The 14,673-nt window shown below is 48.0% G+C and overlaps 2 protein-coding genes across 3 annotated transcripts in view; one reads left to right on the forward strand and one right to left on the reverse strand.

Annotated features, from left to right (window-relative positions):
* Positions 1-3,100: 3,100 nt before the first annotated feature.
* On the reverse strand, positions 3,101-6,113 carry LOC116421032 (basic proline-rich protein-like). The gene is made up of 2 exons (XM_031949365.1): positions 5,822-6,113; positions 3,101-5,724 (listed from the first exon to the last, which is right to left on the reverse strand). The coding sequence occupies exons 1-2, from the start codon at positions 6,111-6,113 to the stop codon at positions 3,101-3,103; spliced, it is 2,916 nt and encodes a 971-aa protein (XP_031805225.1).
* Positions 6,114-13,525: 7,412 nt separating this feature from the next.
* Positions 13,526-14,673, forward strand: part of OGDHL (oxoglutarate dehydrogenase like) — a 53,447-nt gene continuing 52,299 nt past the window's right edge. Inside the window, exons 1-2 of one of the 2 annotated variants that reach the window (XM_031956269.1) lie at positions 13,526-13,679; positions 13,815-13,978. The gene's annotated coding sequence lies outside the window, so the exon portion shown is untranslated. The remainder of the gene's footprint in view (positions 13,680-13,814; positions 13,979-14,673) is intronic. The other variant, XM_031956268.1, reaches the window with a different exon arrangement.

Raw genomic sequence — 14,673 nt, forward strand, 5'->3', positions numbered from 1 at the left:
CAGCTTAAATACATCTAATTGTGGGAATTTACCAGGTAAATTCACAAGGCAGCCTTTTATTCTTTTGACAGGTCTCGTTAGAACATTTCCTTATATGAATTCAACATCCTTCTCCCAGGAATGTTTAGTCAACTGTCCCATGTCTCCCCTCTTGGACTAATCAGAATATATACAATTTCTTTTCTATATAACAAGTCTTTGAATCTTTGAAAACAGGTGTTATACCTTGCCCAAGGAAGGAAACAAGCATGCATTTATTGTGTGTGCTACGTGCCCAGTATCGTGCTAAGCACTTTATAAATATTATCTCACTTGAGACTCATAACCACCTTGGGAGGAAGGGACTGTTAATATTCCCATTTTAAAATTGAGGAAACTGAGTGAGACATAGGATCACACAACTAAAGGTCTAAGGCTAGATGATTAACTCCAGGCCCAGTGTTCTACCTATTCACTACTTAACTACCCCCAGTCTTTTCTTCTCCAGGATAAATGTAATAAACTTTTTGAAGCACTTTCCTTAGAAGAATTCTTTGACAAGTCAGCTAGATGGCGCAGTGGGCACCAGCTCTAAAGTCAAGAGGATTTGAGTTCAAATGGAACCTCGGACACTTAACATTAATTGTGTGACACTAGGCAAGTCACCCAACCCCAAATGACTCAAGGGGAAAAAAAAAGAATACTGTGAGGTAGATGGTTCAAATATTATTATGACCATTTTATAAATGAGAAAACTGAGAATTTACAAATGTCAAATAACATGTTCAAACTGATGCTTTGGCTTCCAGTGAAGTTTTCCCATTACACCACACTGGGTTAAAGGCTATGAAAACATTTTTATATAAGAGAAATAAAATAATCTAAACTTTTAATTGTTCCAAATGTTCCATTCTAATCAGCAAAATTAGCTTGATGCATCAATTAAATTAGAAAGCATGATCTCACTCCCAGCAGGAGCCAACAGCAGTTGATCCATTTATTCTGTTTCCTGGGCTTTTCTCTCTCTCCCTCTTTCATTATTAAGAACAGTTTCGAGAAAATGGACATTTTTTTTTTTTTTAAACCATTGAAACCTAGCCAGGAAGTTTCCCGGAGAATTTCTGGCCTATTTATATGAAAATCTTGATTTTTAAAAAATTAAATGTTACAAATAATATGGTCCAAATGATGACTTCTGCCCTTCTGTCCTCTTCTGGCCTTCTGATTACTGCCAGGAAAATGGGTAGATAATTAGTAGTCTATTGTTGAGATAGTTTTAGATTTCTTCAGGTCCTCATTTTCATTTAGAGCCCTAAACTAGTTAAAAACCTGAATTTGGACCACTTAAGCATCTAGGATTAGCTCAATGTAAAATGCTAAATTTAATGGCCCGAGGACAAAGCTACCATTACCATTTCCTAGTTATGGCTTTGCCGGAAGAGTGGAGCTGGTCTAAATGAAATTTAGATTTAACTTATTTTTTAAAAATGGACCTGTGATTTTCATCTGCATAAGAAATATTCATTGTCCAAACTCTCTCTGCTGATTGACACAGAGATTCAATAGTAACTTATGTCTTCGAGAGTTGTCTGGTGCACTACGGGGTTAAGGTACTTGTCCAGCATCTCACAGTTAGTAATAATCACAGTTTAAAGGGACGGCTTGGACTGAGACTTCTATTATTTCAAGACTGATCTTCTATTCACTAGGTTGAAATGAGAGGCAGTGTGGAATAGTGGATAGAATCAGAAGTCAGGAAGATCTGAGTTTGTATCCTGTGTGAACATGGGCAAATCATATTTGAATAATTTTCTAAGTTACAAATGAATTACTGATCTGTATTTGTGGAGAGTTTCCTTACCCACAGTTCCTCATAATGATGATTTTGACCAAATGTGAAAAGGACCAGAGCTAGGGGGATTGTGATTTATTTGTTAGCTGCTTCTGGGAATCTGTTTTTTCACCTTTCAGCTTTATTCAGTAACTTCCCTGACTGGAACCATTCTTGAAAATGTTTCTGGTTGTTACTGATTCATTCTTGCTTTAGCTTCTTTTATGAGTCATCTAAATAATGCCCACGAACCCTCCCAAGGGGGATGGCTTTGATGATAAATCCCTTTAAGACCCATCTGCTTACCGGAGTCTACAGGCTGAGAGTGGGCAATCTTATCTCTCAACAATGGAATTTACCAAAGTGTCTGATTCCTGTGGCTTATGCTCCTAAATAACAGGAGAGTCAAGTTCTCCATGTGTAATGAGCAATTTTAATGTTCTGGTTTCTTGAATGAAAAGAATTGCTAACAGGTTATATTTAAATCACTTGCCATATCTGATGGGTATAGCATCTATTAGTACTTCCTATTCTACAGATGAGGAAGTCATAAGAAAGGCAATGCAGCATAATGGATGAAGTGCTGACCTAGGAGCTGTACTTGGACAAGTTCCTGCTAGATTTCTCTATAATAAACTGACTTTTACGGGAGGGAGATCCATCCAGGAGATCTCTCTATCAGTAAAATCACTACTAGTCCAGGCTCTATCCTTTTCCAGTTGAGGAAACAGGACCTGAAAGGTTAACTTATTTGCCCTGGGGTCACACAGCTAAGAAGTGTCATTTCTGGGATCCAAAATTCTTTAGGGACACTAAAGAGTACCAGGAACGGCTCTGAGGTCTTAGCTTCCCCCGTTTCTCATATTTTCCCTCAAATTTGGAAAATCTCTGGGCTGTTCTTTGAGTGGGTGCTATAATGTGATTTCTTGCAAGTAAATAAAAGAAAATCAGGGCAAACTGATTCTAGAACAAGCATATGAAAGTGTGGAAGAATTGATGGCAAATTTGTGAATAAATTTCATCTGCCATTAATAAGTCTAATAAAAGGTTCGTTATGTTTCAAAGAATGTCAAATCATTGATTTCACTTTTCATCTCTGCCCAAACACCTCCATTTAACACCATTATCTAAACAGAAACAGTCAACTGTCCACTTCCCATGTAGTTCATCCACTTTTCTGAAGTCCCCATGTCAAGATTGTAAACCTGAATTGATTTTTTTTTAATGCTGTCCTGCCTGTTCCTGGATATCTAGGTGATCCAGTCAGGATGACTCATCTTCTACCTGAGTTCAAAGCTTCAGACACCTACAGCTTCCCTGGGGAAGGGATGACGCTCGGGTCCAGGAAGGATGGCGCAGGGTCCCTGGGGAAGGGAATGACCCTGCAGGTCCCGGGGAAGGGATGCTGCGGGTCCCCTGGGAAGGGATGACCCTACGGGGTCCCTGGGGAAGGGATGACCCTGCGGGTCCCGGGGAAGGGATGACCCCAGGTCCCTGAAGGACACGCGGGTCCCTGGGAAGGGATGCCCTCGCGGGTCCCTGGGGAAAGGATGACCCTGCAGGGTCCCTGGGGAAGGATGACCCTGCGGTCCCTGGGGAAGGGATGACCTTGGGGTCCCGGGGAAGGGATGCGCCTGCGGGTCCCGGGGAAGGGATGACCGCAGGTCCCCTGGGGATGACCCCTGCGGGTCCTGGGAAAGGGGATGACCCAGGGGTCCCTGGGAAGGGATGACCCTCAGGTCCCCTGGGGAAGGGATAGGGGTCCCTGGAAGGAGACCTCGGGCCCGAGAAGGGATGACCCTCGGGGTCCCTGGGGAAGGGATGGCCCAACGCCGGGTCCCGGGAAGGGATGACCCTGCGGGGTCCCTGGGAAGGGATGACCTCAGGGGTCCCTGGGGAAGGGGATGACGCCTGCGGGTCCCTGGGGAAGGGACTCTCCCTGGGAACGACCCTGGGGTCCCGGGAAGGGATGACCCGGGGTCCCTGGGGAAGGGATGACGCCTGGGGGTCCCTGGGGAAGGGGATGACCTGGGTCCCTGGGAAGGGGATGACCTCTGCGGGTCCCTGGGGAAGGGATGACCTGCGGGGTCCCTGGGGAAGGGGATGACCCGCGGGTCCCTGGGGAAGGGATGACGCGCGGGTCCCTGGGGAAGGGATGACCCTCACGGGGTCCCTGGGGAAGGGGATGACGCGCGGGGTCCCGGGGAAGGGATGGACGCCTGCGGGTCCCTGGGGAAGGGATGACCCTGCAGGGTCCCGGGGGAAGGGGATGACGCTGCGGGGTCCCGGGGGAAGGGGATGACCCTGCGGGGTCCCTGGGGAAGGGGATGACCCTGCGGGGTCCCTGGGGAAGGGGATGACGCTGCGGGGTCCCTGGGGAAGGGGATGACCCTGCGGGTCCCGGGAAGGGATGACGCTGCGGGGTCCCTGGGGAAGGGGAGACGCGGGGTCCCGGGGGAAGGGAACGCCCGGGGCCCGGGGGAAGGGATGACCCCGGGTCCCGGGGAAGGGACGACGCCGGGGGTCCCCGGGGAAGGGGGCCCGCCCCGGGGGCCCCGGGGGGGGGAGCCGGGGTCCCCTGGGGAAGGGGGACCCCGGGGTCCCCGGGGAAGGGAGACGCCGGGGTCCCGGGGGAAATGACGCCCGGGGTCCCGGGGGGAAGGGGGTGGGGGTCCCGGGGGAAGGGAGACGCGGGGGCCCCGGGAGAAGGGAACGCCGGGGGTCCCGGGAAGGGGGAGACCCCGCGCCCCTGGGGAAGGGATGACGCGGGGGGTCCCCCGGGGAAGGGACAGCCGGGGGGTCCCCTGGGGAAGGGAGCCCCGGGGTCCCGGGGGGGACCCCCCGGGGTCCCCGGGGGGGGAGACGCCGCGGGGTCCCGGGGAAGGGACGACCCGCGGGGGTCCCGGGGAAGGACGACGCCGGGGTCCCCTGGGGAAGGGACGCGTGGGGTCCCGGGGAAGGGGGACACGCCGGGGGTCCTGGGGAAGGGGACGACCCTGCGGGGTCCCTGGGGAAGGGGACGACGCTGCGGGGTCCCTGGGGAAGGGGACGACCCTGCGGGGTCCCGGGGGAAGGGGACGACCCTGCGGGGTCCCGGGGGAAGGGGACGACCCCGGGGGTCCCGGGGAAGGGGATGACCCTGGGGGTCCCGGGGAAATCGGGACCTGGGGCGAGGAGCCGCCCCTCAGGGACTGGCCGGGAGGAGGGCACACCAGCGCGGCCCCGGGCCTGCCCCCCGATTTCGCCCCCTTCCCGCCCATCTCTCGGAGCGGGAGGAGGGCGGGCCTCCGACGCGACCCATTGTGACGCCACGACGCCGAGAGAACCCGGAGCGGCGAGTTCACCGGAGCTGCCTGGCCCAAGAGATTGCCGGCCACGGACCCGGTAAATTTCCTTCCCGAAACGCCCGGCCGCGGGCCCTCGCCTCGGCCGCGCGGACCCGCGGGTTGGGGGTGAGCCCCAGTTTGCCGCCGCCGCTGCGCGTTGGCCGGCCCGGTGGGTCTGGGGGAGCGCTCCCGTAGCCCGGCCCCCTCCGGCCGCCGGAGCGCGGGGCCCCTGGCGGCAGAGGGGGGAAGGGACCGGCTCGGCCGGGCGACCCCGCGCCCGGCGCCTGCGAGTCGGGACCCCTCCTCCCCGCCCCCCGCTTCCCTCTCCGGGGGCTTTCCCGCTCCGACGGCGAGAGAAGGCCGGGTGGGGGCAGGGTCTGGCGCCCCGGGTGGGGGGAGTGCCCCTCCCAGCAGGGGGCAGGTGGACGGGCCGGGAGCAGCCCCGGGGCCCCTCCTCCGGCCGGAGCGGGGAGCGTGACTTTGTGCGTCGCCCTTCAGAAAGGGCGGGAGGAGGCCCGAGGGAGCGGGCGAGGAGAGCCCGGCGCATCCCTCCGCGCGGCGGGGGAGGGCCTTCGACCCTCCCTGATCCTTCCCCACCCCCGCAGTGTCTGAGAAAAGTTTTCCTCTGCGGGGAATCCCTTTCCCGGCGCCAGGGGGGAGGAGGAGCCAGCCCAGGCTCTGGGGCCGGCCCCTGCCAGGGATCCCGAGAATTTCTGGAGGCCGGGCCTGGAGGTCAGGGCGAGGCGGAGGAGCGCGGCTCCCGTCGGGAGCCCGACGTGGGACCGAACCGGGAAGAAGCGCCTTAACCGCAAGGAGTAGCTCTCCCTCCCGGCGGAGCTCCGGGCATCCTTGCGGCCTGCCACCCCGTCCCGCCTGACGGTGACAGCCCACGCACGCGCCGAGTCGGAGCTCTGCCCCGGCCATCCACCCTCCCCGCTCAGTCGCGATGCCTTGTGTCTGCCGAGCGCCCCAGACATTTTCCAGGGCCCAGCGGGGAAGCCCTTTGTTCTGGGCCCCTGACCGCCCGGGAATCTGGAACCAACAAAACTACTTTCTTTTCCTTGTAGATTAAAAAACACATTCATTTAACAAAAATCAACTGAGCGCTGATAGGCTCCAAGGAAAAGCTATGTCCTTGTTCTTATAGGTTCTTACTGTATAGTTGAGGTCAAAGGATCACAGATTTGGGGCTTAAATGGACCTTAAAGATTGTCTAGAATACACCAAACCTCCTCTCCCCCCTTTTACAAAAGGGAGCGTCAAAAGTAGGGCCCCAATGTCTGTGAACTTTCTACTTCAGCAACCTTCTTCCCTGTGAAAGTTAGGTTGACGCCCTTCCTCCACCCTTCCTTCTTCCCACCCTTACAGTCAATAAATTCCAGTGACTCCTGTTACCTTTGGGATCAAACATAAAATCTGGTTTTTTGAACCTTTAATAATCCAGCCCCTTCCTACCATCCTTTCCAGACCTTCCTCAGCTTCATGTGCTTTCTCTTTGATCCAGTGGGTTACCCCTCCCATAAGACATTCCATCCCCCTCCTTGTGACATTTTATCCTGGATGTCTCACATGCCTAAAACTCTCCCCTTTTTTATCTTTTTTCCTAACTTCAGTTTCCTTCAAATCTCAGTTAGAAATCTGACCACCTACAAGAAGTCTTTCCAGATCTCCTTTAATGCCAGTGTCTGCCTTTTCAGACTGTCCCCAATTTATCTTGTCTGTGTCTTGTTAGAACAAAGTTGTTCACATGTTGTCGTCACCATTAGAATAGGAGTTTCGTGAGGTAGGACCTGTCTTTGCCCTTTTGCTGTCTCCCGGGCACCGAGCCCTGTGCCTGGCACATAGTAGGTGCTTAATAAATACATCTTGATTTGACTGGGCTGATACTGATACCGACACAGATGTGCCATCTTGAGTGATGTTGAATTCTTCCCCTTCCCTTTGCTCATTAACCTGGTCTCTCCAGTGGTCTATCGAAATAAAAATTCTTCTGCTGCATTTAGTAAACCCTATTTAACAACAAATTCTCTTGTTTTTAAGCAGGCAATGAATGTTATTTTAATGTTTTTTAGGATTCTTCTACAATCAGGACCCAAAGCCATACTTCCTTTCCCTTCCTTGTTATACAAACACATTCCAGGCAAACTTAGATTTTACTTTCCCAGTTTACTACTATCTTCCACATTCCTGCATTTACAAGTTTGTTCTTAACTTCCCTCTCCTGAAAGCCCTTCCTTTCCAGCCAGATCTTACTTTTTCACAATCCACAGACTAGTCTCCTCTTTCTCCTCCCCTGCCTTTTCATGGAGCCTTCCCAGACTACTTAAATTCATAGTGAATCCTTCTCTCTGAATTTATAGTTTATTCATGAGAGGAGAGAGTAAATACAGTTAGTATCCACAGTGTTAAAAGTCATCAAAATACACACAAAAGTCTAGCCAGTGTATTTTGGATGGCTGGATCATTTATTAAATTATCCTCATTTAACTACATATTTAGCCAAGTTCTCAATTTCCACATGTCATTCGGCCAAAGAGATATATCCTAGAGACCTATTTCCTCATGGATCATAGCTAGATGTTCTATGACCTTGAGTAAATGTGATCCATATGTATTCTCATTTTTATTTTTATTTTTTTATTTGAAGCTTTACTGATTTTTTTTCCCAATCAATCATTTTCTATAATATAATCTAAACACTTTCCCTGCCTGTGTCATACATATCCTTGTAACAAAGAAAAGCTAATTAACCATAGCAACAGTTAGTAGCCATTGTTTTCCATCCTCCATTCCAGCAATGGGTGGAGGGAAATATATTTCTTCATTTGTCTTCCAGAACTAATATTTGTTGTTGTTGTTTTTGTTCAGTCATTTCAGTCATGTCCTATTCTTTGCGATCCCATTTGAAGTTTTCTTGGCAAAGATATTGGGGTGGTTTGCCATTCTTTCTCTAGTTTATTTTATAGACAAGGAAAGCGAAGCAGTCAAGGTTAAGTGACTTGCCTAGGATCACACAGCTAGTCAGTGTTGGAGGCCAGGTTAGAGTTCAGGTCTTATTGATTCTGGCCAATGCATTTAACCTGTTTCAATTATCTTTTAATATGCTTTCCATCTGTAATATTATGGTCGTTGTGTATATTGCCTTGGTCCTCCTGTTTCTTTGCTCTGTATCAGTTTTACTGAATACTTGGATATCATAATTTGTTCAGCCATTCCCTACTCTCCACACTTTAAATATTTCATTCCCAAAGTTACTTCCTCTCCTGCCCTCTACTTTTATGTGCCTCTAATCTTAAATTACAGTTTCTTAATAGGCCTGGTTGGGTTCTGAAAACTAATCTACTACCAGAGTCTGTTGAACACCCTGAAATCCCAAGGTTTCTCTGGGGTTGGCCAATTAGTTCCAAGTCTGACTTAGTTAAGGCAGTGGATAGAGTACCAGGCCAGAGAGAGGAAAACCTGAATTCAAATTCTGCCTTGGACCCTTACTGGGTCATCACTTAACCCTATTTACCTTAGTTTTCTCTTCTATAAAATGAACTGAAGAAGAAAACGGCAAACTGCTCTGATGTCTTTGTCAAGAAAACCTCAAAAGGGATCAGACATAATTAAAAATGACTAAACAACAACATTTGGAATATCTCCTAGTCCCTAGCATAATGCTGGACACAGGGTAGGCCCTTAAATATTTATTGAATTGAAAATCAACAATCAATAAACATCTGCTAGACACTGGGGATACATAAAGAGGCAAAAGGAGCAAAAGCTCCTGTCCCCAAGGAGCTTACAAGTTAATTACAGCCTAAGGGAGATGGGAAAGGGGGACTCCTCCATGAGTTTACATGTCATTCTTATATTCATTTCCAAATCTAGGTTCCTGTCTTGTCTCAGAAAAATTTATGTGGTGGATGTTATGTGATACTGTCCCCCTTTCCCATTTTTTCAGGCTCTGTTTCTTTAAGCACTAGCTCCTAAATTGCATCCATTATTTTCTTTCTTTAGGCCAACAGTCAAGTCAATAAGAAGATTAAATGTTTAGCATATATTGGACTACTTGCCATGCAGAGGAGGGGGTGGAGGGAAGGAGGAAAAAATTTGGAACAGAAGGTTTTGTAAGGGTCAAGGTTGAAAAATTATTCATGCATGTATTTTGAAAATAAAAAGCTTTAAAAAAAATAACAAGGTTCCTTGGAAGAAGTACAGAGAATCATTTCCAAGAACACCCTGGTCTAGTTACATTGGGAATGTTACTTCATTTCTTCTAAAAATGAAGGAGTAAGTAGGACTAGAGGACTTCTAAGGGCCCTTCTCCCTCTGGGTCCATGATCCCATGATCCCTGGATACCAGTTGTGGATTCAGTAAATTTACACGGACATTTGACTAGTCAGAAAAGACTTGATATGAGTGGTTTGGAGGGAAAGCACTGTGGGTTCTGAGCAGGGAGCAGTTGCTGTGGGTATTTTTTTTTATGTGGGTATATATATTTTAGGGCAACAGTTTAGGCCCTGAAAAGATCGCTGGGTTCCAATTCTGCCTTTGCCACTTAGGGAGAGGTACAGGGGATAAGGGCCGGGCATAAAGAAGACCCTGGATGGAGAATCTCCCTCCTCAACGCATTCCTCCACCTTCGAGTTTCAGAGATTGCCTAAAATTACCCACAGTCCAAAGCCAGGATATATTAGAGATGGGGCTTGAACCCAGAGAAGATATAAGGTTGGTTTTCTTTAAAAAAAAAAATCATTTGTTGAGAGGCAATGGGGTTAAGGCCCAGAATCACACAATTTGTAAATGTCAAACGTCTGAAGCTGGATTAGAACTGAGGTCCTTCTGGGCAGGTTCGAAGCTTTCTTTATCACTAGTGTTTAATTCAAAGAGAAGGATCCCTGCAGCCCCACACTGACCTAGACAATCACAGATTAACATCATCTATGTTGTGTTGTATTTATATTTTTGTTCAGTGTTTCCAAGGTATTTTGATACCTCCACTCCTACTTATTGAGTGACTTGGCCATGTTCATGTTCTCTGAACCTCAGTTTTCTCATCTGTTAAACGGGCATGAAAATGCCTGTAATGATTAATGGGGTTCAAATGAGATCTCAGAAGTAAGTGAAGAGCTTTGTAAAAACTTTAGATGCCAAGGAAATGTCACTCAGTATTGTTATTACCCTTGCAATGGGGAGGTAGGAGGGAAAGAATTCAGAACTGAAAACAGAATAAAACGGAATTTTTAGAAAACCCTGTAAAATAGGTGCTATCTGACCACTCCCATTTTACACAGGGGGAAACTAATGTTCATTGAGGTTTTAAGTCCTGTGGGGTCACAAAGCTGTTGTCTGAAGTAGAATTTGAATCCCATCTTCTCACTCTGAATCCGGCACTCTTGTTGCCTCTAATTCTAATGAAGCTTTGGAGATGGAGGAATTGATCTGTGTTTCCAGGTCAGGAAGGGCAGCTGGATGGTGCAGTGGACGGCTCACTGCTCTTCAAATCCAGCCTCAGAGATTTACTAGCAGTGTGGCTCTGGGCAAGCTCCTGACCCTGATTTCCTCAAAAATAAATTCAAATTTAAAAATGGAAAGGCTTATAATGTGGTATGCCATCCTTTGTATCCAGAGCCCAGTTAAGGGAGTTGGGGGCCTCTGGCTAAGGTCTTATTTGTAGGCCACATCTAGAGGAAACTTTAACATCTGGCACTTGTTGTTTTCCAGCCAGAGAGGCTGATGTGATTGCCAGGAGGGAAGCTGGGATTGATGGATTTGCTGACTGGGCAGTTCAACCCAATCGTCCCCATGGCAGCAAGGAGCAGGCAAAGCTGATGATGAGCCTTCTCTCCCTCCCCTCCCTCTCTTCTCCTTCTCCCTTTCCCTCTCCCTCTCCCTCTCCCTTTTTCCTCTTCCCTCTTCCCTTTTTCCTCTCCCTCCTCTTTATCCCCTGTCTCCTTTTTCTCCTTTACCCCCCAACCCCTCCCTGTCACTTCTGTCTCCCCCATCTCTCTTTATCTCTCTTATTCCTCTCTTTTCTCCCTCTCCCCCTTTCTCCACCTTCCTTTCCCTTCTTTCTCTCCCTCTCCCTTTTTCCTCTTCTTCCCTCTTCCCTTTTTCCCTCTTCCCTTTTTCCTCTCCCTCCTCTTTATCCCCTGTCTCCTTTTTCTCCTTTACTCCCCAATCTCTCCCTTTCACTTCTGTCTCCCCCCATCTCTCTTTATCTCTCTTATTCCTCTCTTCCTCCCTCTCCCCATCATCCAAAGTCCTTTAAAAATGAGAGCCAGAGCCAAATCCTGGAGGGGTGCCAGGCCTTGTGAAGACTGGAGCTTGGGTTCTGCTGGGTACACAGAGTCTCCTGCTGAGTTGGTGAAGGTGAATGCCCCAGAATTGTGAGTCCTTGGTTAGTCCACAAGTGCCAGCTGAGGTCACTCCTTAGCTGATAATGTTTTCAAAACAAAATGTTCCCACAGCCGGCAATAATGGGATGATGGTAGCTATCTTTTTCCTGAGCTCAGAGATGTATCCTCTGATTCTCCCAGAGATTGGTGAACTGCTTTTGCTTGACAGGTTGATATTTCAGCTGGATTTTCCTGGCTGTAGTTGGGATGTTTGGATCTCAGTCCTGGGCCATGATTCTTTAAAAAAAAATTTTTTTTAAATTAAAACTTTTTATTTTTCAAAACACATGCATGGACAATTCTTCAACATTAGCCTTTGCAGAACCTTGTGTTTCAAATTTTCTCCCCTTTTCCCCACCCCTTCCCCCAGATGGCAAGTAATCCAAAATATGTTAAACATGTTAAAATATATTTTAAATCCAACATATTGTGCATATTATACAATTATCTTGTTGCACAAGAAAAATCAAATCAAAAAAGAGGAAAATGAGAAAGAACACGAAATACAAATAACAAAATGAGTGAAAATACTATGTTGTGATCCACAATCAGTCCCCACAATCTTCTCTCTGGTGTGGATGGCTCTCTCCAAATACAGTATCATTGGAACTGGTCTGAATCACCTCATTGTTGAAGACAGCCACATCCATCAAAATTGATCATTGTGATCCACAATCAGTCCCCACAATCTTCTCTCTGGTGTGGATGGCTCTCTCCAAATACAGTATCATTGGAACTGGTCTGAATCACCTCATTGTTGAAGACAGCCACATCCATCAAAATTGATCATTATATGGTTCTGCTCATTTCATGTAATTTTCTTTAGGCCTTTCAAAAATCATCCTTCTGATTGTTTCTTACAGAACAATAATCCATAACATTCATATACCACAATTTACCCAACCATTCTCCAGCTGATGGGCATCCACTCAGTGCCCAGTTTCCTGCCACTACAAACAGGGCTGCCACAAACATTTTTGCACATACAGGCTCCTTTCTCTCCTTTATGATCTTTTTGGGATGCAGGCCCAGTAGTAACACTGCTGGATCAAAAGGTATCCACCATTCAATAACTTTTTGAGCATAGTTCCAAATTGCTCTCCAGAATGGCTGGATCCATTCACAACTCCACCAACAATGCATCAGTGTCCCAGTTTTCCCACATCCCCTCCACATTCGTCATTATCTTTTCCTGTCATCTTAGCCAATCTGACAGGTGTGTAGTGGTTGGAATCTCAGAGCTGTCTTAATTTGCATTTCTCTGATCAAGAGTGATTTAGAGCACCCTTTCATGTCGCTAGAAATAGTTTCAATTTCTTCGTCTGAAAATTGTCTATTAATATCCTTTGATCATTTGTCAATTGGCGAATGTTGGGCCATGATTCTAGAACTTTTTAGAGCAGAGGTTCTTGGAGTCCCAGTAAGCTAGCCCTTGGTTGGGTTGGGTCAACGCTTACACCTTTGAAAGACATTACATATTTTTCTAAGTGCTTTTATATCCATTCTCACCTTAGTTTTGCCCAGCATTCCTGTGAGTTAAGTATTATAGTCCCCATTTTCCAGATCAGAAAACTGAGACCTATAGAAATCCAAAGAACTACTATTTTTTTTGTTTCTTAGAGTTTGAGTATTAACTGTACTAGAAGATCTCTGGGTCCTTCCTGATTCTGGGCCACTTAGTAACCTAAGTCAGGTCTAGAATCCAAGTCTCCTCACTTCAGATCTGAATTTCTTTGCTCTCCCATTGTTTGTGACATTCTTGGGCAGCCAGCCCTGCTGAGCTATGTCTCTTTTATCAGATGCTATTTTATGCACATTTTATCAGGCACGAGACTGTCTTCTAGGAAGGCAGGGCTGCTGGCAATCTACCTGATGCAAGATGCAGGAGTGTGCGGGGCAGGCTGAGATGTGCAGAAGGAGAGCCTGACCCTGCAGCAGGGGCAGTGACGGCCTTCTTCTCTGAGCCGCTTGGAGCCCTTCATCTTAGGCTCTGATTCACTCTTGCCTTTCCTTCCCTTTTGTCCAGACGTGCCATCCATTGCTATTCGGATCTCGTCGTCTCCTGCATGAGAAGACATTCCTGTCTGTTCCCAGGGGACCCAGGACCCTGGATTCTGGCCCCGCTGACCCCTGAGCCTTTGACAGCTGCCCAGCCTCGTGTAAGTAGGCAGGTCACAGAGGAACCCGGTCTGCCCTCCTCCCCGGCCCTGAGCTTCCCGGAGGCTGTCTCTGTGAGGGCCTTCGCCATCTGGTTCTGGTGATGAGTCCGTTTCCTGCATGTCTGGTTTGGGCAGGAGCTTTCAGGACAAGTCAGGTCCCAGCGAAGCAATTAACCGCGGCGTCTGCGCCAGAGAACAAACAGAGAGCAGCCCCAGAGACGTGTGGGAAGCCGAGGAGCCGAGGTGGTAACTAAACAGGAGGTGGGACCTGGAGCGTGAGGTTCTTAGGAGCAGACAAGGTGAGGCTGGAAGAGCTGTACTGTGGTCTGACCTCTCATTTATAGAGGAGGAAACTGAGGCAGGAGCCGATTACCCCTAGTCACAAAGACAGAGTAACAGCTGGTTTTTGAACCCATTTGTTCATTCAGACATTTATTAAATGTCTTATTGTGGACCAGGCCTTGGGTTGCTGGGTCAGGCTTCTGAATCCAAATCCTGTGGTTTGTGCAGTTCCTTCTCTGTACAGTCTTAATGCGGCTGTAGGGACGTACAAAGAGAAATACAAAATGATCCCCATTCCTCAAAGACCCTCAAAGCTCTGAGTTCAGTAGCCTAATACAGTGGGGTTTGTTTTGAGGAGGAAACATACTAGGGCAAAGTAGGGCTGGGGTAGGAAAGAAATACGGGGAGAAAGGAAATCCTCAGTTATGGAAGCAGTGATATCCAAAGAGACAGCTTGACTTGCTGGATCAATTGGTCCAGTAGAGTAGAAGCTCCTTGAGGTCACTTGCATTTGTGTCCTCAGCACTTAGTGTGGTATATAGTAGGTGCCTAATGAATGCATGTGAAATTGAACTGGTGCTTTTATATAGTAGGTGCCTAATAAGTGCATGTGAAGTTGAACTGGTGCTTTTTATATAGTAGGTGCCTAATAAATGCATGTGAAACTGAACTGGTGCTTTTTTACAGTAGGTGCCTAATAAGTGCATGTGAC

The sequence above is a fragment of the Sarcophilus harrisii genome, chromosome 2 (genome assembly GCF_902635505.1).
Source record: "Sarcophilus harrisii chromosome 2, mSarHar1.11, whole genome shotgun sequence".
In the NCBI taxonomy this organism is placed as follows: Eukaryota; Metazoa; Chordata; class Mammalia; order Dasyuromorphia; family Dasyuridae; genus Sarcophilus; species Sarcophilus harrisii.